This window comes from Sarcophilus harrisii, chromosome 3 (genome assembly GCF_902635505.1).
Source record: "Sarcophilus harrisii chromosome 3, mSarHar1.11, whole genome shotgun sequence".
NCBI lineage: Eukaryota > Metazoa > Chordata > Mammalia > Dasyuromorphia > Dasyuridae > Sarcophilus > Sarcophilus harrisii.
The window spans coordinates 570,684,411-570,707,316 of NC_045428.1; the positions used below are offsets into that span (position 1 = coordinate 570,684,411).

A 22,906-nucleotide genomic window follows, 5' to 3' on the forward strand; every position below is an offset into this window, starting at 1 on the left:
GGTATAGTTCTAGATTGCTCTTCAGAATGGTTGGATCATTTCACAACTCCACCAACAATGCATTTTAGTTAGAGGTTTTATAGGTAGCTGTCTTATCAACAATCTTTTTCCTTATGTTAGTTATACTATGCTATGCTATATCATACTATACCATACTGTATTGTGCCTTGCTATATTATGATGTACTTTACTAAAAAAAAAAATCCAATATCTTACCCTGCCCTATCCTATCTTACCCCTTCCCTATCCTATCCTATTTTATACTATCCTACCCTATCCTATCCTATCAAATCATTCCTTATCTTGTCCTATCTTATTCTACCTGTCCTGTTCTATCTTATCTGCTCTGTCCTGTCCAAATCTGTCTTATCCTATCCTTTCCTATCCTGTTCTATCCTTTAATTTACTTTGCTACTTAGATTCATATAAAGTGACTGCCTGTGGTTATTTGGTTTGTAAATTCAAGTTGAGAGAGACAGAGACAGAGAGACAGAGAGACAGAGAGAGAGAGAGAGAGAGAGAGAGAGAGAGAGAGAGAGAGAGAGAGATGGTTTTTAAAAATCTATTTGGAAACTGTGTGCCAAATGGATTGGAGAGGGGAGAGGAGAAACTGGAAGTAAAGATGTCAATTAAGAGACTATTTGCCATAATTCAAGTAAAAGTTGGTAATAGACTGACCTCTGGTAAAAGCTATATGAGTGGAGAGAAGAAACATATAGATGTAGTGACAAAATTGAGTGGATGATGTAGAGAGAAGAGAGTAAAGATAGTTCCAAGTTTATGAAACTGGGAAATTGGAAAGATGCTCATGTGATCAGCAGGGATGAGGATGTTTGGGACAAAATATAGTGTCCCACCCTAGCACCAAACGAATATGCCCCATGCTCTCCAGAAATCTTTGTTAAACCTCAATGTTGCTGTTCTGATCTTGTCTTCATCACACTGTATGTTCTTCCATGTTTCTTTGTTAATCTTCATTTTTATCAATTCATACACAAATACAAGAAGGATCTATAACTTCCTGACCATAAAGACTACCCAGTCTCTCTCCACAAATGGAATTTGCCACCCTTCCATGACTTAGTAGCTAAATTCTAATAAGTTGTTGGAGGCACAAGTAAGGAAAGTGATTAACATTGGTGTCCTAAAATTGTGAAATGTGTAAAAAGTAGCATTTGAACCTAAGACTTTCTGACTCTAAGCCTAACACTTTTTACAACTTTCTAATGCCTCACAACAGATGCTTAAGGAATGTTGTTGATGATATAGAAGGTAAATTAGGCAATTCAAAGCAAGTTCCTAGAAAAGCCTGCTATGGCTCTGTCACTATATTAGGCAGGTTCATTGTAAAATAAATGGTCCTTGCTCTGAAAAAGCTTACATTGTGGTAGAAGGGATAGAATCTATACCCATATCTAGATTCTAGGTGGCACAGTGAGTACCAGTGTTTACTTGAAGCCCAGGTGACCTAAGTTCAAATCCTGTCTCAGACACTTGGTAACTCTGTGAGCATTGGGCAAATCACTTCATCTCCCTCAACCTCAGTTTTGACATCTGTAAAATAGGAATAATAATAGCCAACTACCTCACGGGGTTCTTGTGAGGATCAAATGAGTGTAAAGCACTTTCCAAACCTTGAAGTGCTAAAAAAAAATTCTGGCTATTATTATTACACCAATAAATCAGCACTAAGTAAATATGAAATAAAAACAAGATAATTGTGGGTTAGGGAAGAATCATTAACAATAGAGAAACTCGGGAATATGAGAAATATATTTAAAACATTGTACATATTTTGTATATGTGTATGTATACAAAATATATGTATAACCTATATCAGATTGATTTCTTCCTTGGGAAAGGCAGAGCTAAGGGAGGGAGAGGGAAAAATTTGGAACTCAAATTTTTGCAAAAAAGAATGTTAAGAACTAACTTTACATGTAACTGAAAAATACTATTAAGAAAAAAACAATAAAAATTATCCCTTTAAAAAGCAGAAAGGAAGGAAGGAAGGAAGGAAAGAAGGGGGGGAGGGAGGGACAGAGAGAGGGAGGGAGGAAGAACAGTGCAACTTAGGACAAAAGATTAATAATACACATAGAATAAAAGTTTAAAAGAAAGGAATAGGAGGGGTAGGGTATAGCATCTGAGCTGAACCTCGAAGGATGCTGCTAAAAATTTTTTTAAAAAGCATAGATGAGGAGGGAGAGAACCCTATGCCAAAGCACCAAAGCAGGAGATGAAATATTGAATAAATATAAGTTAGGTTATTAGGGGGCATAATGGATTCAGAGCTGGAGTCAGGAAGATCAACTTTGAATTAACCTCTATCAACCTTAGTTTCCTCATTGATGAAATGGGCATCATAAGAGCACTACTTCCCAGGGTTGTTTCAAGGATCAAATGAGGTAATATGTGTAAAGTACTCCACAAACCTTAAAATATGACATGAATACTAGCAATGATAAGAATGGGGATGATGTAAGTCAATTTGGCTGAAATGTAGCATAAGTAAAGGGGAATAATATGTAATAATACCAGAAAGGTAGATCAAAGCTTAGTTGTCACGGGCTTTAAATGCTACATAAAATAATTTATATTTTATCCCAAAAGAGTCATGGACATTTCTTGAGGAGGGGAGGGACAGAGACAGAACTATAGGAATAAAGCATAGTTATTCCATTTTGTATCTGCTGTCCTGCCTAATTTCAGCTCTCAGTCTCAATTTCCTCACACAGGGGTTAATGCTAAAGATGGAGCTTGTACTTGATGAGGCAGCTGACCCTTTCACTGAACAGAAATCAGTTAATCTCCTCTGGCTGAGTCCATCTTAGCCTTCGCTGGAGATTTTTTACATCTTCTGGATGTTTAATGAGGGAGACTTCAGTGGGCAAAGGTTAGCACTCTTGGGAACCATAGCCTTCTTTGCTTTCAGCTCTACTCCCTAAAGCTGGGAGCTCCCTCTCAGATGCCTCTTTACAAAGTTGGCTTTTGCAGTAGGGAGAATTGAGGCAAAAAAGCGACATCTTATGGTATAATGAAGTCAGGACACCTATATTCTGACTCCAACTCATAAATTTAGATCTGCAAGATTGCAGAGGTCATTGAATATAATTATTTTTTGATAAAGAAATCAAGACCCAGAGAGGATAAATTACCTAAATCTTTGGGTAAGTCTCAGTTTCCACTTCTGTCAAGTGAGATAATTTAATCAGGTGATTTCCAAGGTCCCTTTTAGGTCTAAATGTAGGATTCTACTGTAACGTTGGAGGTCATCCCATTAGGCCCATGTCTGATAAAGCAAATTCTAAAAGGCCTTATATTCCATAGTAACTCTTCTTGCAAGTACAGTTATGAGACTTCTGAATGGTTTCTGACAGTGGCTGAAGGATTAAGATCTTGGAAAGATCATTGCCTCCTATGAAGCTTCCATGGGTTCTGAATCTTGGCACACAAGAAAATACTGTCTAAAGTTAATCATAGGTGTTTAGACAATCAGATGTAGCCTTTAACAGAAGGAAAGGATATGATTAGGAGTGAGTGTCCCCTACCCTCTAAAGTAAGACAGGGGTAGGGTTAAGGATTACTTGTTCATCACTTGTTTTCTCTCAGAATTTCCAGCCTCCTAAGCAAGCACCTATAATTTTTATTTTTAATTTTATACTATACACTTGTCACTTTAATTTTTACTTTTATAGTCTTGCTAGGAGGCTTTGGTTGGAAGAAGGAAACAGCCCCTAGGAGTCATATTCACTCGGATGTTCCTTGTGTCATGGGACTACCTGGTCACCTTGCTCATTTCCTCTCTTCTCATATTCTTTCCTCTCCAGAGTTAGCTTCCTCTTTCAATAATAACAATGATGGTACTGATAATGATTTAAGATTTGCAAAGTACTTTGCATATTTTGTCTCATTTGATCCTCACAACTACTTTGTGAGGTAGCTGGGTACTCTTATTGAGCATATTTTACAAATGAGGGAACTGAGGCAGACAGAAGTAGGATGAATTGCCAAGGGTCATATAGACAGGTGTATCTGAGGCTAGTTTTGAACTCAGCCCTTTCTGTCTCCAGACCCAGTGCTTCACCAATCATGTCACCCAGACTGGGGGGGGGGGGGGAATGCAACTCTTAATCTTTGCAGTCTGAGTCAAAGAGTTGTTACAGGCTGAATGAAATCCAGGTGGGAAGAATAACAGACTGTCAACTTTGGAGGCTAGATTAGATAGTAATGATGATGATGCTGGTATGAGGTGATAGCTATATAATTATTTGAGCTTAAAGTTCCTTCATTGATTCCATCCTGAACTAGTTTTCTGTAAATTTGTTAGACTGTTATCTTTTCAGGGACAGGGAGGGTCCCAGTTAAATTTTCTCTCTTTCTTGGTGCCTAATATAATACAGTGGGAATTTCATAATTATTTATTGATTCACAAAATTAAGAAGAGGGGCTGTCAGGTGTCAACGTGGATAGTATCAGTTCATCTTCCTGAATTCAAATCTGGCCTCAGACACTTCCTAGCTGTGTGACCCTGGGCAAATCACTTCATCATGTTTGCCTCAGTTTCCTTTTCTGTAAAATGAGCTGGAGAAGGAAATGGCAAACCATTGCAGCATCTCTGCCAAAAAAACAAAACAAAAAAAAAAAAACTCCAAATGGGGTCACAGAGAGTTGGACACAACTGGCAAAAAATTGATGAGAATGTCAGAGCTGGACAAGATCATGAAGATTATTCAGTTCAATCTGCTCATTTTGCAAATGAGGAAACTGGGGCTCAGAAAAGGAGAGGCTTTGTGGCTCCTTCCCTTGGTTCTCTTCATCGCTGATTCTTCCTTATTTCACCTCCTTTGCAATTCCCCTTCTCAGTCCTTTGATTTCTGCCTAGGCTCAGCTCCTTCCTCAGTGTCTCCAGTCTCTTGGACTGACTATCGTTTTTCTCACTCTTGCTCTCATCCCCTCAGTAATTCCACTATGGTCTCTTCAGGGGTTCCCCTATAAAAGCCCTCATTATTTCTGTGCCTCATCTTCATATTATGTTATTAGTCCTTTTCAGCTGTATCTGACTTCTTGACCCCATTTGGATTTTTTCTTGGCACAGATACTGGTTTGCCATTTCCTTCTCCAGCTCATTTTTATAGATGAAAAAACTGAAGAAAACAGGGTGAAGTGACTTGGTCAGGGTCACAAAGCTAGTAAGTGTTTGGACACTTGATAAATGCTTCTTGACTTGACTTGGCTTAATTACTTAACCTCTCATCTAACCAAATAGATTTGATATTATGAAGGTGAATCTTCCTGATTCCTGATCTGGCACTGTATCCACTGCCCCCTGCAGCTGCCCTCAGATATTCTGTATATAAAAAGATAAGATCATTCTAAAAAAAGACTGCCGAATTTCATATCAAAGAACCTAGACTCAAATTTCTCCTCAGCTACATCCTCCCTCTCTCATCTTGAAAAAAATGAGTTAATCTTCCTAGACATCAATTTTCTCCTTTGAAAAACAAAAGGGTTGAACAAGATAACCTTGGAGGTCATGCTTCCCCAAAGGACCTGTGATCCTTTGAATGAATGAAATCAGGAAAGAACACATGATAGAGCAGACTGAAAAGATTTACAGGTTTTTTTCCTGCTTCCTTTTGGGTGAGAGGTTCATCAGGAAGAATTAACCAGGGCTTTTTTCTCCAGGTGAATGACCTAGCATTTGCTGTGTCACTTGAGTTCAGAAGCAAAGGATACTGGAAGCAGAGTCAGGTTCCTGCTGGGGGCAGTGAGACCTATTCTAGGGGTCATAGAGAGAATCTGCCCTATTGGGCTTCCCAGGGCCTAAATGAAGGTGGTGATGCTTGAGACCTTGGATGTTCTCCCTCAGCTCTTATGTTTTTTCCATGCTGTGCCATTTGTCTGGAATATACTCCTTCCTTACCTCCACCTCCTAGAGTTCCTAGCTTCCTTCAAGGTTCAGCTCATATATCACCTCTCAAATCTCACCTCCTCAAATTAGTCTGAATGTGCATCTGTGTGTGTGTGTGTTGTTTATCTCCAATAGAATATAAGGGACAGTTTTTCCTTTGTCTCTGTACCCTCAGTACTAATCCCATGACTTATATATAATAGGTTTTCCTTAAAAGCTTGTTGGATGCTCAGAGGGAACATAATAGCTACTCTCAAGCATTAGGCAGGCTATCATGGAAGAGATGAAACTTTCCCTTTGTCTCCAGAGGACCGAACAACAGCCACGGGTAGCAAATACAAAGAGACACATTTAGGTTTAATGTCTGAAAAAAATTTTCCTAACTAGGGAATTATTTTCTAATTTTTCCTAACAAAACTTTAGTTGCCTAAGTCATTTAAGTTCTCTGAACCTCAGTTTCCTCCCTTTTTATGAGAGTGGTCTCCTTGGAAGCACTCCAGCTTTTACCAAGCCACTTGACCTTTAGTGGAAGGGCGCTCTACTCTAATGGAATAGACCCCAGAGAGAACTTCTTTTACCACAAGGTGAAAAGAAATCTGTCCTCACAGGACTCCTCACTGGCAAGGAACAGACCAAAAAGAGATTAATCTTAATCTACCTTCTTCCCTTCTTCTGTGTCACCAGCTATTTCAGGAGAATGGCAAATACTCAGTCCTTTCAGGTTTGGGTGTCAGATGCTTCGGTGAAGTCATTAGTCAAGGAAAGATGGGACTTGAAGGGAACAGGCAGAGTTTTGAGAAAATCTTAAATGGAAAACTGAACTTTGTCATTCCAGGGTGGCTAACAGGTCCCTTCAGGAGAGTTGTATTGTCCCTCTCATCACTTCATTAAATATGGAGCCATTCTAAGAAGGGAGATCGATGTTCCCTTGTTCTTTTGAGCCTAGAACAAGATGAATAATTATAACCAAAGACTGAGGAAGGGTGGGATATGGTTGGAAGGATACCTCTGAGCTATATAAATAGAGTTAGAAAGATGGTATTATTGACCAGGCCATTAAAAGAGGTTCTGTTATTTAGTACTTGTGTGTCCCTAGGCCAGCCTTTAGTGTCCAGATTTCTCCACCATTTTCCAGCTGCCTTTTCCTTCTGCCTCTATGCCCCCATTCTTCCATTACTAAACCTGAAAGATCTCCACTTGATCTCTTGCCAGAACAAAACTGTTTTCTAATCACTCTTTTTTCTATAGGCTTTCTCTTCTTCCATTAAGATATAAGCTCAGTGAGAGCAGGAACTAGCTTTCTCTTACTAGTGTTTCCATCCCCAGCAGTTGGTGTAGTGATAGCACAGAGTAAGCACTTGATAAATGCTTGTTGACTTGACTTGACTTGGGTTAATTGCTTAACTTCTCATCCATATAATGAAGAGATTAGATGAAGTGATTGAAGATCCCTTCACTAATCATTAATGTTTTATGATTCTTTGGTTCATTGGGTCCCTGTTTTCTCATCCTTAAAAAAGAAGGAGTAGGATCAGATCAGGGATTCTTAACCTTTCTTATCTGGGTCTTTCTCAGAATGATGGTCTAAATGTAAAAATGATAGGATAAAGGAAACCAATTATATATATATATATATATATATATATATATATATAACCAATTATTATCAAACTATCTTTAAAAAAATAAATTCATTCGTGGCTTTCTTCAACAATAAGATGAACCAAATCAGTTCCATTTGTTCAATAATGAATAGAACCAGCTACACCCAGCAAAAGAACTATGGGAAATGAGTGGGAACCACTACATACCATTTCCAATCCCTCTGTTTTTATCCGCTTGCATTTTTGATTTTCTTCTCAGGTTAATTTTACCTTATTTCAAAGTCCGATTCTTCTTGTGCAGCAAAATAACTATGGATATGTATACATATATTGTATTTAACATATACTTTAACATATTTAACATGTATTGGTCAACCTGCCATCTGAGGGAGGGGGTGGGGGGAAGGAGGGGAAAAGTTGGAACAGAAGGTTTTACAAAGGTCAATGCTGAAAAATTACCCATGCATATATCTTGTAAATAAAAAGCTATAATAATAAAAATAAATAAGTTCATTGACTACAAAGGAAGGGCCCCCTGGCCTAAATATTCTTTCTTGTTCTTTCTACTTCTAGAGTTGTGATTATTATGACTATGAATCGGGTAAGTACTTCTCTGAGAGTCAGTAGGATGTGGGTACCATTATTATCTCCATTTTACATATGGGGAAACTGAAGCAGACAAAAATTAAATGACTCATCCAAAGTCACACAGCTGATAAGTGCCCTGAGGGGTTTAAACTTGGTCTTCCTCACTCTGGACCCAACCATTATTTCATAGCTTACCTGTCAGAGCCCAAAATCCCAGAATTAGGAACCCACATTCCAGCGATGAAAGGGGTGAAGGAAGTATTGTTTGAAGCTGGCTAGAAAGTGGTATTATAGCCAAGTTCTGGGCAAAATCAGAAAAGAGCTCATCCATTAGAGCCCATTGTACAGAATCCAAATAGAGTCTATGTTCTGGGGATGGGAAAGAAGGGTCAAGGTGTAAGCATCATAGTTCAGAAATGACCAGGAATTATTAAAACTTCCCCTCCCATAGCATGCTTGTGAGGTTCAAATAGCATAATGTATTAAAATACTACTAATAAAAAGTAATATAAATAAGTGATAAATGAATCACTGTCTAGGAACCAGAGACTCAAAGACTTTGAACCAAAGTGAAATATTAATAATAATTTACATTTATATAATACTCTGAAGTTTACAAGAGCTTTGAAGTCCACCTTCTTTGCTCTTGGCTAACATTGCTCCCCCTGGAAGATTCATCCATCCTCTTTTTCTGATTGGTTAAATCTTTTTTTTAAAAAAAAATCTTCATTTTAAGGGAAATGCCAAGGCCAGCCATGTTCTCTCCTTCATTCCTCTCTGGGCTCCCCTCCTAATGCTCCAAATTGCTTTCTTCTCCATAGTCCAATAGTCTGCCCAGCCTGAAAGTTCCTTCTTCCCCAGCAGCCAGCTTGCTCCAGAAGGTCACTCCACCTCTGCACTCTTCTGATTCCTCAGTCACTCCATAATGTCCATTTTAAGATATCTGCCCAGGTCAGCCAGGTTTATTCCTTCATTTATCTCCAAGCTTCATTCCTGATTCTCTAGACTTCTTTCTCCATCATAATCTCCTCTCATCCCCCATCAGTTCTCCTCCTTTAGAAGGTAAGGTCCTTGAGGGCAGAAACTATCTTACTTCTCTATGTGTATTCCCAGGCCTTAGCACAGTGTTTGGCACATACTAAGCATTTTATTCGTGCTTTTTTGAGTTGATTTACCAATATAAACCCTTGAAGGGTTTCACTTCCTGGCTTTGTCATAGGTACAACTCAGCAGAAACAGAGATGGGCAGGGAGTCAGAGGACCTGGCTTCCAATTCTGACTTGGCCACTTAGGACCCAGGTGACCTGGAACGAGCTACTTCTGGGCTCCTGTTCCCTCCAGCTCTCACGGTATCAGCCTGTGATCCTACCCATGATTCAGGTCTCACTGTCACTCATCATCTGTGAGCTAGTGTGACCCTGACTGCTAGGTCTAAGCCCAGCTTCATGAACTTATTTTGAGAATATTTTCTATATATATATGTGTATATGTATGTCTATATATATATACATATATATATATATATATATGTATAGATAGATAGATAGATGTACACACACATATATATACATGGATATATTTTATATTTAAAGAATATATTTTATATAATGTATATGTATACATTATATAAATAAAGATTATATTTTATATAATGTGTATGTATACATTATATAAAGAAAGAATATATTTTATATAATATGTATATATACATTATATAAATAAAGATTATATTGTATATAATATTATATATACATTATATAAATAAAGAATATATGTGTATTGCACACATCCTTATATATATATATGTGTGCATGTGATGTAGGTATATATGCATATACACATTATTTAAAATATATGAAACGCATATACACTATATACACATGCATATATACCTATAGATATGTGTGTATATACATTATATTATATATAATGCACACACATATACACATCGACATATATGCACATATATATGTATATCATAAATACAGTGTACATCTCTGTACATATATAAAATAACACATAACTGTATATATATATACATAGATAATATATACATTATGTAATGTACATATATGCATATATATACACAAGTGTATAACATACATTGTGTAAAATATGTAATGCACACATGCATATACGTGTACATGTGCAATATGTATATGTGCATATAGGTTATCTAAAACAAGATATACATAAAATATATATACACCTATATGTGCATATATGTTTATAAAATTTCTAGTATAATATACACATACACATACATATATAAACATACAATATGCACACAAGTACATACATATGTAATATACACATACACACACATATTTGGGGTCTCCTTAAGGGCACACATCATTTCATTTGGGGCTTCCTATCCCCAGCCTCCAGCACAATACCTGGACTCATAGGAGGTATTCAGTAGGTATTTACTGATTCATTCGTCCATTCATTCACTCACTGACATATAAGCAGAAAGGAAAACAGAAAATCAGGACCGTCTTTGCTTGCAATCAGCCCAGCACCATCTGAATTTAGATTCTCTCTTGTATAAAAATATTAGATCCTAGTCTGCCTTCTGCTGTAGCTCAGCCCACTTCTAGGCCTCCCGGCTCAATCAGCATATGTTCAGGGAAGGCAAATGAATGTAAACATTTGGCTCAGCCGGATGTAATCTGTTGCTGCAAGAGCGAGGGGGCAAACAAACAAGCTGGCATCGGGCAGATAGGCCTATTGATGAAAAATCGAGTGATTCCAGAAATAGCTGGAGCGGGGGACGGAGGGGAGGGAGGGTCCTGGGGAAGCAGGAGGCTTCAGCCTAGGCTGGACCAGTGTGACCTCGTCAGCAATCGGAGAGAGGCTGGAATGTTCCCAGAGCTGGACTGTGCAGTAGGCCAGGCCAGGGCAGGGCGTTCCGCTGGGGTAAGGGTAATTGGAGCTCCAAGTGGCATGGGGCGGGTGGGGGTCTCTGTCCTGACACTGCATCTTGCCCCTCACTTGGATTCCTAGCCCTCTACCTCACCGGGCCTGGAGTCCCAGCACAGCTTTATCCTTCTGGGCCCACGTCCTGCACTCCCAAACTCCTTCCCAGAACTGAATTTGCCCCAGGTCCAGAGTCAGCTGGCTGTGTCTGTGAGCATGACCTCCCTGGCCCTGTTCTGCCCTGGGGAGCTGAGTAGAGGAGGATGGAATAAGTGAGATCAACAGCGAGCGAATGCCATTTGCAGTTTAGTCCATCTCTGGGATAAGCTGCGCCTCCACCTCTTTCACACCAGGTTTGAAGTGTGCTTCCCATGCTCATTAGCTGGGTGACTGTGGGGAATCACTGACCCATTCTGGGCTCATTTGGATTACATGAGAAATGGGGATATCTTACCTTCAGGACTCATCTTGCAAGGTTATTGTGAACATCAAATGAGATCCGGGTAAAGTCTTTTTCTAACGACTATTGCTAATAATGATAACAAACATCTCCACTTTTCACTTTAATATTTGCAAACCATATTATCTCATTTAATCCTTACAACATCTCTGTGAGGTTGGTGCTCTCATTATCCCCGTTGTACAAATGAAGCAGTAACCGAGAGAGGGTGAGACAGAGGAAGAGACAAGGGTAGGGGGGTGGGGGAGAGACAGAGACAGAGAGAAAGAGAGACAGAGACAGAGAGAAAGATGAAAGGAGGGAGAGACAGACAGAGAGACAGTGACAGATATTCAGAGAGAGAGAGAGAGGAGAGACAGAGAGAGACAGAAAAAGAGAGATAGAGACAGAGAGGAGAGAGAAAAAGAGAGAGACAGAGATAGAGAGAAAAATGAAAGAAGAGAGAGACAGACAGAGAGACAGTGACAGATATTCAGAGAGAGAGAGAAAGGAGAGACACAGAGAGAGACAGAGAGACAGAAAAAGAGAGAGACAGAGAGGAGAGGAGAGGAGAGGAGAGAGAGAGAGAGAGAGACAGAAACAGAGAGGAGAGAAACGGAGACAGACTGACAGACAGAGGCAGACCAAGAGAGAGACAGACATCAAAAGATATATAGATATAGAAAGAGAGACAGAGACAAAAGCAGAGAGAGAAGAGAGAGAGAGGGAGGAAAGAAGGAAGGAAGGAAAGAAAGGAGAAAGGGGGGAGGGAGAGAGGGAAGGAGGAGAAAGAAGGAGAGAGTAAAGAAAGAAAAAGAAAGAAAGAAAACTTATTAAGCACTTACTATGTGCCAAGCACTGTGCTAATATATGGGAATACAAATAGAAGCAAAAAGAGAGATAGTCCCTCCTTTCAAAGAGCTTGCATTATAATGGGAGAAGACAGCACACAAAGGAGAATCGGGATGGGCTCAGGGGTGACAAGAGATCTCTCTCTTTCTCTGTCTCTCCTCTCTCACTCTTTCTCTCTTTCTTTCTCACTCCTCTTTCACTCATTCTCTCTCCTTCTTACTTTCTTTCTCTCTCTTCTCCTTTTTCTCTCTTTCTCCCCCTCCCCTTTATCTATCTCTCAATTTCTGTCTCTCTCTTTCTATCTCTCTCTCTTTTTTGCCTGTCTCTCTCTCTTTTTTGTCTGTCTGTCTCTCTCTCTCTCTCTCTCTCTCTCTCTCTCTCTCTCTCTCAGAAAAGTCAGGATGGTGCTGGGCAGAAACTCACCAATGAGAGGAGGAGGTGGGAGGGATGGAGGCAAGATTAAGAGATTGCTTTTTCCTGGGTCACCCTGGGAGTAAGTGTCAGAGGTCAGATTTGACTTTAGGTCTTTAGCTGACAGGTCCAGCACTCTCTGGCTTCTAAAAGAATCAATGGTTCTTTACAGAGCTCAAAGCAATATGTGTCAGTGATTGTTGTTACAATACCACTGGGCCAGGTAGATGAGGGCCAATTGAATGTGACCCGTTTGGACCTTCTGCAGAGGCAACGTTGCTGACAGAGCGACCTCAGCTAACCTTCCAGCAGTCCAGCCTCTCCTCCCTACATTCCAGCCGGGTCTCCCACTTCTCTGCCTGTTTTTCAAGTCACCTTTGAAGCGATGAGCTGAGTGACAGAGGTTTAATTCAGGAGGCTCCTCTCGTGTCTCTGCCAGGGCTGGGTGCCAAGCACTGTGCCAGAGAGCAGGAGAGATCTGTGCTTGTCCCCAGGAGTGAAGTATCCAGGAGCTTTACACTATAGCCAGGCGTCTAAGGAGAAGCAGCCAGTGACCTCCAAAGCCCCAAGTTCTGAATGGATTTCATTCGTTCCTTGGAATTTTGTCCTGAGCTTAATCCCTGCATCTTTCAAAGATGAAAGCTTTGTGCTCTGCTTGGGAGGAAGTGAAGCGGTGGAGTGAGAACTTGACTTGGAGGTAGAGGGCCTGGATTCAGATCTTGGTACTGGAGGGCCAAATCATTTTCCCTTCACTTTCAGTTTCTTTCTCTGTAAAATCACATTTGACATTGTATGAACCTCACCCTAAACTTATAATTCTATGCAATAATCAAATCCCTAGAGATCATATAGTCCCATTTTACAGATGACAAATTGAAACCCAGTGAGACAAAGTCACTTGTCCCATGGTCACCCAGCAAGGGGATGTTAGATGTGGCATTCAAACCAAAGTCTTTTCAGAAGCCAATATTTATTCCACTACACCATTAGTGAGCAGCTAAGTTTACAGATGAAGAAACTGAGGCAATGAGAAGTCAGAGGAGCAGTAGGACAAAAAGGAATGAGCTCTGGGTTTGAGTTTGAAGGATCTGAGTTCAGAGCTGATTTTTGCCACTTACTATCCATGCAATCTTGGACAAGTCACTTAACTTGGAACTTCACTTTCCTTATCTAGAAACTGCCACATCTGAAATCTAGGCTAAAGCAACCTTTCCAACCCTTTTCCATTTCTAAATCTACAATCCTATGATATGACTGACGATCAATGGGCAAAGTCAAGATGTGAATCTAGCTCTGCTGCTGAATCCAGGGCTGTCCTCTATCCAGACTAAATCCTATGTCTGTCTCTCCGTGTCTTTGTCCTAAAGATCCCTACCTCCATGAGGTTTCTGGTGAGCCTGTTTGTAGAAACGGATGAAATGTGAGACCTGTTTTGGAAAGAGCCAATTTGTCCTGAGGCACACCTCAGTCTCTGGCACTGAGACTGATACCATAAACAAAAGTCAGCTTGTGAAGGCAGCGGGCCAGCAAAGGCTCACAGGCTTTTAATTAGCTGGCTTTATTTTAAAATTAATATAAATAGGCAGCTAAGTGGTACAGTGGGAAAGCGTGATGGAGGTAGAAGGAGCAAATCCAACTCCAGATGGTAGCTGTGTGACCCTGGGCAAGTCAATTAATAATCAGCAAACATTTATTAAATACCTACTATGTACCAGGTGCTGGGCAAGAAGGTAGCCCCTGCTCCTGAGTTCTTCGCCTGATGGGAGAGACAACATGCAAACAACTACATACATACAAGTTGCATTCAGGATAAATGGAAGATAATCAACAGGAGAGAACACTAAAATCTCTCTGCCTTAGTTTCCTCATCTGCAAAATAGGGATAATGATAGTACCAACCCCATTAGGCCATTGTAAGAATCAAATGGGATGGTATTTATAATTATATAATCTTCAATTATAATTTTAGAGATGCTATTATTATTATTATTGTTTAGAGATAACAAGTTATTATTATTACTGTTTAGAGATGATATTTTGGGATGATTTTCCCTAACAATTGAAAGATGATCCAAGGATAGAAAATCACATTTTACAAGAAATGACACATAAATTAGAAATAGTTCCTTGATGTGGCTCTTTTCAACAGCAAGGTGATTCAGGCCAGTTCCAATGATCTTGTGATGGAGGGAGCCATCTGTACCCAGAGAGAGGACTTGGAAATTGAGTGTGAATCACAACATAGGATTTTCACTTTTTTGTTGTTGTTTACTTGTATTTTGTTTCCTTTCTCATTTTCTCTTTTTTGATCTGATTTTACTTGAGCAGCATGATAATTGTGAAAATATGTACAAAAGAATTGCACATGTTTAACCTATATTGAATTACTTGCCATCTAAGGGATTACTTGCTAGGAGAAGGCAGGGAGAAAAAAATTTTGGAACACAGGGTTTTGCAAGGGTGAATGCTGAAGACTATGCATGTGTTTTGAAAATAAAAAGCTTTATAGGGAAAAAGAAATAGTTTCATGAAAGTGGGTTCTTTCTCTACATAAAATGAAATAGTAATAATTGGAAGGTATTCGAGGCAAGATTCAAATACTGGATTCAATCCAAAGCTCTTTCTATTACCTCATGCTGCTTTCTATGAGGAAATTACTTGTCAATCAAATTGGCAAAAATAATTAAAAGTGACTAGATTAATGTTGACAAGACTGACAGAAAACATTTATAAGTAACTGCATAGTATGTTAGAACAACCAGACTAGTGGCTTTGGACTCTGGAGACCTGGATTTGAATCTGAGCTCTACCATTGGTTGCTGCTGTGACCTTAGACAAGACTCTTCTCTCCAGGTCATGATTTCCTCAATAATATAACAAAAGGGATTGAATTAAATATCCTCTAAGGATCCTGCTGGCTCTGACATTAAGTGTTCTAAGAGCTCACTTCTAAAATGCTACAACATTCTATCATTTTATCTCTGTACCTTTTCACAGGCTCTCCCGCATGCCTAGTATCCTCTCTTCTTCACTTGGATCTCCTGGCTTCCTTCAAGACTCAGTGAAATCTCACCTTCTGAAGGAGATTGTTCCTAGATTCTCCCAAATGCTAGTACTTTTCTCTCTGTGATCACTTCTTATCTAATCTGTAGCTATCTCATATGTCCATAGTGCTTTCCATATTATCTCCTCTCTAGAATGTCAGCTCCTTGAAGGCAGAGGCTGTTTTTTTTTTTAATTATCTTTTTAATAGTATTTTATTTTCCAAATACATGTAAAGATAGTTGTAAGCCTGTGTTTCAGATTTTTTTCTCTCCTTCCCTCCCCTTCTCCAAAACAGCAAGCAATCTGATATAGGTTAACCATGTGCAGGTCTTTTAAACATATTTTCATATTTGTCATGTGCAAGAAAAATCAGACCAAAAAGGAAAAAACATAAGAAACAAAAAAAGTGAAAAGACTATATTTCAATCCACATTCAGTCTCCATAGTTCTCTCTCTGGGTACGGATGTTATTGTCCATCCCAAATTCATTGGAAATGGCTTAAATAACAGCATTGTTGAGAGGAGCCAAGTTCATCACAGTTGATCATCATGTAATCTTGTTGTTACTGTGTACAATGTTCTCTTGGTTCAGACAGGAGATGTTTTTGCCTTTCTTGGTATCTCCAGGGCGTCTGACATGTTAAATATATGTAGTTCTAAACCTATTTTCATATTTGTCACGTGCAAGAAAAACCAGACCAAAAGGAGGAAAACCATGAGAAAGAAAAAATAGGTGAAAACACTATGTTTCAATCCACATTCAGTCTCCATAGTTCTCTCTCTCTCTCTCTCTCTCTCTCTGGATGCGGATGATATTTTCCATTCCAAGCCTATTGAAAATGCCTTGAATCACCACATTGTTGAGAAGAGCCAATTCTACCACAGTTGATCATCACATAATCTTGTTGTTATTGTATACAATGTTTTCCTGGTTCAGGCAGAGGATGTTTGGCCTTTCTTAGTATCTCCAGGGTGTAAAATTTAGTGTATATATGTTTTTATTGTTCATTCTTTTCCATTGTGTCCAACTCTCCATGAACTCATTTGGGGATTTTTTGGGCAAAGACACTGGAGTGGTTTACCATGTCCTTCTTCATCTCATTTTACAGATGAGGAAACTGAGGCAACAGGGCTTAGTAACTTGATCAGGGTCACACAACTAATAAATATTTGAGGTCCCATTTGAACTCAGAAAGATAAGTCTTCTTGTCTCCAGGTCCAGTACTCTATCTACTGCACCACTTAACTGCCCTGAAAATTGTTATGACTCATGCCTGACTCTTCATGACCAATGTGGGATTTCCTTGGCAAAGATACTGCAGTGGTTTGCCATCTCCTTTTCCATCTCATTTTACAGATGAGGAAACTGAGGCAAACAGGGTTACATGACCTGCACAGGGTCACACGACCAGTAAATATCTGAAAGGTGAGTCTTCCTGACTCCAGAATCAATACTCTCTCCACTTACCACTTAGCTGCCCTGAAAATTGCTATTGGGATATGTTTGAATCTGTGATCATATTTAGGTTTTCTTGGCAAAGATCCTGGACTGGTTTGCCATTTCCTTCTCCAGTTCACTTTACAGAAAAGGAAACCTAAAGCAAACAGGATTCATTGACTTGCCTAGGGTCACACAGCAAGTGTGTGTCTGAGGCCAGATTTGAACTCCTGAAGATGAGGTTTGATTATAGCCTCAGAGGTCTATGGTATAGTATGTACTATATAGGCACATAGTAAGTGTTTTAAAATAATGATCCTTGATTGATAAATTATTGTACTCAACTTGTGGACACACCACACACAAATGCACGTACATCATTTGTTCAAAACATTTCAAGTAGTCTGAAAAAACTTTGGTCCTTTAAGAAAAGAAAAAAGTCTGTCTCCCCAATTGACGATAAGAAGCAGTTACAGTAAAGCTTTGATTAAGCTTTGATTAAGGAGATGACTCAGGAGGATGTGATTGCTGTCTCCAAGCATTGGAAGGGCTGTTCTGTGGAAGAGGGATTAGCTTTGTTCCAGTTGGCCCCAAAAGACGGGCGAGGGAGCAGCAGTGGGTGGAAGTTGCAGAAAGATTGACTTAGTCTGGATGCCAGAAAATACTTCCTAATCATTTGCACCATTCCTCGGTGGATTGGGCTGCTTGGGGAAATGAGGGCTCTGCTAGGAGGAATGGTCACTTGTTCGTAGATTTGAGGAGAAGATGTTCTTGTTAAATCATAGGTTTGACAGATCCATTTTTAGGATTTCTTCCATCTCTGAGAGCCTGTGAACTGTATGGAGAATTGCATGCCCACTCTGTAGGAAAGGGGGGGGGAATCATTCTCTGTGTTTCTCATTCTTTCATTTATTTGTTAATCTTAGCCTATGCTGGCATATGGTAGGCATTTAATAAACGTTTAGTGAGTTGTTGACTTGATTTTATGTAGAGCTAGGCTTTTCTATCCCTTTTGATTCTTCCTCTTCCTTCTTATCTCAGTGGGGCTGGGATGGTTGATTCCAAGTGTCTGGATTGGCTACATGGAATCCTAAAATGACCTTTGTGTGATTTCATAGGAGAGGAAGGAGCCACCTTCATCAGCTGGCTCATGGTTCCTTTTGATTCGGTGCCTTATGTTGGATTGGAGAAAGCAATCTATTTGGGTTCAAATCTCACCTCAGATACATGAAGCAAATCACTTGATCTGAGTCTTAATACCTATCAATAAAATATAAATGATTGTAGCTTCCTCTGCCTCATAAGAATGTTATGATGGGGGCAGCTAGGTGGTACAATGGATAGAGCATCAGCCCTGAAGTCAAGGAAGACCTAAGTTCAAATCTGGTCTCAGACACATAACACGTCCTAGCTGTGTGACCTTGGGCAAGTCACTTAACCCCAATTGCCTCACAAAAAAAAAAGAAAGAATATTATGAGGGTCAAATGAGATGATGTATGTGACGTTTTACACACCTCAGAGTACTCTAGCAATATCTAGTGCTATTACTATTACACCTGTTTTTTCAGCCTCAGTTTCTTCATCTACAAAATGGGGATACTCCAATGGTTTGTCATTTCCTTCTCTAGCTCACTTGACAAATGAGGAAATTGAGGCACACAGAGTTAAGTGACTTGTCCAGAGTCATACAGCTAATAAGTGTCTATGGCCACATTTGAACTCAGGAAGGCGAGTCTTCCCGACTCCAGGCCCAGTTCTCCATGCATTAGGTGATACCTAGCTGCCTCAACTCCACAAAAATTGGCATTTGTAGATAGCAGTTTAAGATTGTAAGAATGGAATATAGTGAATTGAGAGCTGACCTCCAAGACAAAAAATTGGATTTCCGTCTTGTTTCTCTTGTGTATGACTCAGTGTTCCAGGTAATTCTCAAAGACCATTTCAATTTACATTTACAGAGGCAGTTTGCAATACCCATGGCTTTGCAATGACCAAATCTTGTCTATATATATTTTTTAAAGTTTGCAAAGCGCTTTACATATATTATCTAATTTAGTTCATAAAAAACTCTATGAGTTTGGTATTATAAAACTATGTATTCCCATTTTATAAATGGGAAAACTGAGGTAAGAGAATATGAACAATTTGTCCAAGTTCTTATAAGTTGAAATAGAATATCTGGATTGGAACTCAGCACTGTTTCTACCAAATAACCTTTCAAGTCCTTTTGAGCTCTAAATCCTATGGTCAAATAACCAATGGGTTCTAAGCTCTCTTCTCTGCCTGGTTTTTTTCCCTTAGGCCTCAGTGAAATTCAGTGCTCCCTGCCCATGGAAAACAGAAGAATATTCCTGCACGAGTTGTCCGAAGCCAGTTTCAGTGAGTGCAAGTTCAGCCTCTCCCTAACAGACCTCTTCATCATCATCTTCTCAGGCGTGGCCGTGTCCATCGCCGCCATCATCTCCAGCTTCTTCCTGGCCACCGTGGTCCAGTGCTTCCAGAGGTGTGCTCCCAACAAAGATACAGAAGATGAAGACGAAGAAGAAGATGACTGACCTGGAAACTCCTCACACTTAATGTCTAAGGACTTAAGCCAGGAACCGTCTTAGAGAAAAGAAGGGAAAATGGGGGCAACTGGAAAGTTTTGTCTGCCATCAGCACAAGGTCAACAAGACCTTTCTCACTCCTCTAGACCTTGAGGTCTCAGACCCTGTTGGCAGTGGTTGAAGAATTTTATTCTCAGGACTTAGAAGTCAAAAGAAAATGAGGGACTCAGGAAACAGTATGGGAACCATTGCATTGTTGCCCAGTCTCTAAGAAAAGCCATGCCCTGACCTGGGTCTGCAAGGAGAGAGAGCAAAGGTCAGAGCAGGCTTTCTGCCTGAGGATGAGGAGACCCAACCAGGAAATAAGAAAACTCATAGTCTTTGACTAGAATAATGATTTGAGTTCATTCATTTCTCACTGACCTTACTGGGGTATTAGCCATGATGAGGTGAGACCAAAATATTTTCCACCTCCCAAGTGACAGTTTGGGGTTCAAGTCCAGAACCAGACTGATTAAAGAACTGTGGTTTGTAGTCATGAAGTGATGGGTTTGACTCCTGCCTCAGACACATACTAAATGTCAGTGGATCTCCCTAAATTTCAATTTCCTCATCTGTAAAATGGGGATGATCACAGCTCCTACCTCACAGGGTTGTTGTGAGGGTCTGATGGGATAATGTGTGTCAAGTGCTTTGCAAACTCTAAGCCACTTTTATAAATGTTTGATATTATTATTGTGGTTCCAATGTTGAGTAGCAGAGAGCCTGCTTCAGAATCTAGAAGATCGAGGTGCTAGCCTTACGTCTAGTAGGTACTGACAAGGGACATAGCCTCTCAATGCCCTAGGCAAGTCTATTAGTCTTGGCCCAGGTGGTAATCTGCACTAGAAGAGAAAGTTATTTCCCAGGGGTTCACAACAGTGATGAAATCACAAGCCTGATCCCCCAAAGAAATTATTGTGGTTATATTTCTCATTGGAGGCAAGAAGTAAACATATTTTTTAAAAAAATAAGCCACAAGAGCCAGTTAATGACTTGAGCTAATGGGTCGGATTCTGAAATCTAGCATTTTAAAGGGAGAACAAATGAGCCACTGATCACAGCTGGGAAAAGTAGCTAAGAAGCGGCAGTGCCATCTAATAGCTTGGGGATGGGGAAAGAATATATGAAAGGAGATTAGATGAAATCAGTGAAACTCTCCTCATCTATAAAATCGATTTGTAGAATCAAGGAAATACAGGGCAATTTATATTGTGTCATTTCTCCCAGAAGGATGACCCCCCCTTCTAAAACATAATGACATTTTAGCACTTATTAGTGACAACAGGACTTATTAAGTGCTATTGTATGCCAGGTACTGGTTTAGGTATCAGAGGTATAAATAAAAGGCAGAAACGAGACCCTGTTCTGAAGGAACTCACTTTCTAGTGGGAGTAACCATATGCAAACAAAAATGTACAAAATCTATAAAATGGTGATGATCACCAAAGGAATGGCATGAGCATTAAGGGGGATTGGGAAGCATTTCTTATAGGAGGTAAGATTCCAGTTGGGAAGCCAGGAAGAAAGCCAGAAGGCAGGAGGGAGGGCTATTCCAACTATGGGGGACAGCCATTTTAAAGACTAAAAGGTCAGAGATGGAATGTCTTGGGGGAGGAACAACAAAGAGTTGTTGAAGAGGAATAAGATATAATAACACTGGAAAAGTAGGAGAGAGCCAAGTGATGAAGAGCTTTAAATACCAAACAGCCATTTTTCTGTACTGTCCATTTTCATGCCATCATTCTTGATTATTTTCCTACTTGTCTCACAAAATGTCCTGAAGACAAATATTTTAACACCTTCAGATTCCACAAAATCACATATCCTCTTGTGGTTCAAGACTGGAACTTTTTCCAAAAACCATCTTATAACCATCAAAAACTATGGCTGTCCATCAGGAAGATTGAAAACTGAACTTATTTTTCCTAGGTATATTGGGGAAGAAAATTATTTCAGTAAAGTTATTCTGTTATGAGGGACAGGTATTAGAACAGCCACCCCGAGCTGAAGGGATTCTTGACCAATTTTCTATAGTGCTCCATCTTATATTTTTCTTTATTCATTGGTTCTCTGTATTTTTTCTCTCTTCCATTTACATCCTTCTCTCCTCAATTATCTAATTATAATTATGGAATTTTTTTGACCAGGGGCAGAATTAGGACTTAGTGTGGGAGGTGAGACCAGACAACAGTTCATTGGAAGAAGAGTTGGGGCTTTGAGTGGATCTAAAGCTCAGTATGTGTCAACCGTGTGAAATGACACTTGAGAAAGCTAATGTAACTTCAAGGAGTTTACCAATTATAAGGACTGTTTGAGGGGAAAGGGAAAATGAACATAAACATTTTGAGATCCCTTAAAGGTCTATATAGATGTCATTTATTATTCATGTCACTTCATCCCATGCCAGTTTCTATATGATTTACTAGGTCATCTTTAACATTGGTTGTAATTGAGAAATGCATCATCCTCCTACCAGCATGGATGTGAGCTTCTGGAACTCTTTAAGGTTGGTGCTGAAACGGCAGATGTAGAATCCCATTGTGGGTCTGTCTGCCATCACTTGTACCACTGGCTAGTGATATATCGGAAAACTGCAACTGATGATCAGCCAGTTCTGAAAAGCTCACTGGGCAGTTTTGGTAGAAGCATTTATTTTTGCCTTCAATTGTAATGTAATTATTTTCAATGTGCATACATAATTAAAGACCATGTTTTATTTCTGTTAATAAACTCCTAGCAACAGAACAATAGGCAAAAGCCTATTAAAAAGAGAAGTGGTGTGCTGTAGTGGTAAGAGAGCTGATCTTGGAGTGAGAAAAGTCTGGACTTATTCTCCATCTTGTACACATGCTGGCTCCATGACCCTGGGCAGTACATGTTACTTCTCAATTCCTCTAGGCAATTCCAAAAGATTATTAAATACAAAAAAAGATAGATTCATAGAAAGAGTTTGTTCCCAGGGAATAAGTGTGATGAAACCATAGATCTGGTCTCAAAGGAAAAAAAGGGGAGGAAAGGCTCAAATAGACCTGTGTCCCAGAGTCTAGGTACCATGAAGGTTGTGTATCCTCCATTGCCATGGAGTTACCATCAGGGTTCACCCACTG

The 22,906-nt window shown here is 39.6% G+C and overlaps 1 protein-coding gene across 1 annotated transcript in view; it reads left to right on the forward strand.

Moving 5' to 3' along the window:
• LRRC38 (leucine rich repeat containing 38) overlaps positions 1 to 20,414 on the forward strand; it is a 43,536-nt gene extending 23,122 nt beyond the window's left edge. The window contains exon 2 of the mRNA XM_031962830.1: positions 19,513 to 20,414. Within this exon, the coding sequence (XP_031818690.1) occupies positions 19,513 to 19,766 (254 nt within the window). The 3' untranslated portion in view covers positions 19,767 to 20,414. The remainder of the gene's footprint in view (positions 1 to 19,512) is intronic.
• The last annotated feature ends 2,492 nt before the right edge of the window (positions 20,415 to 22,906 follow it).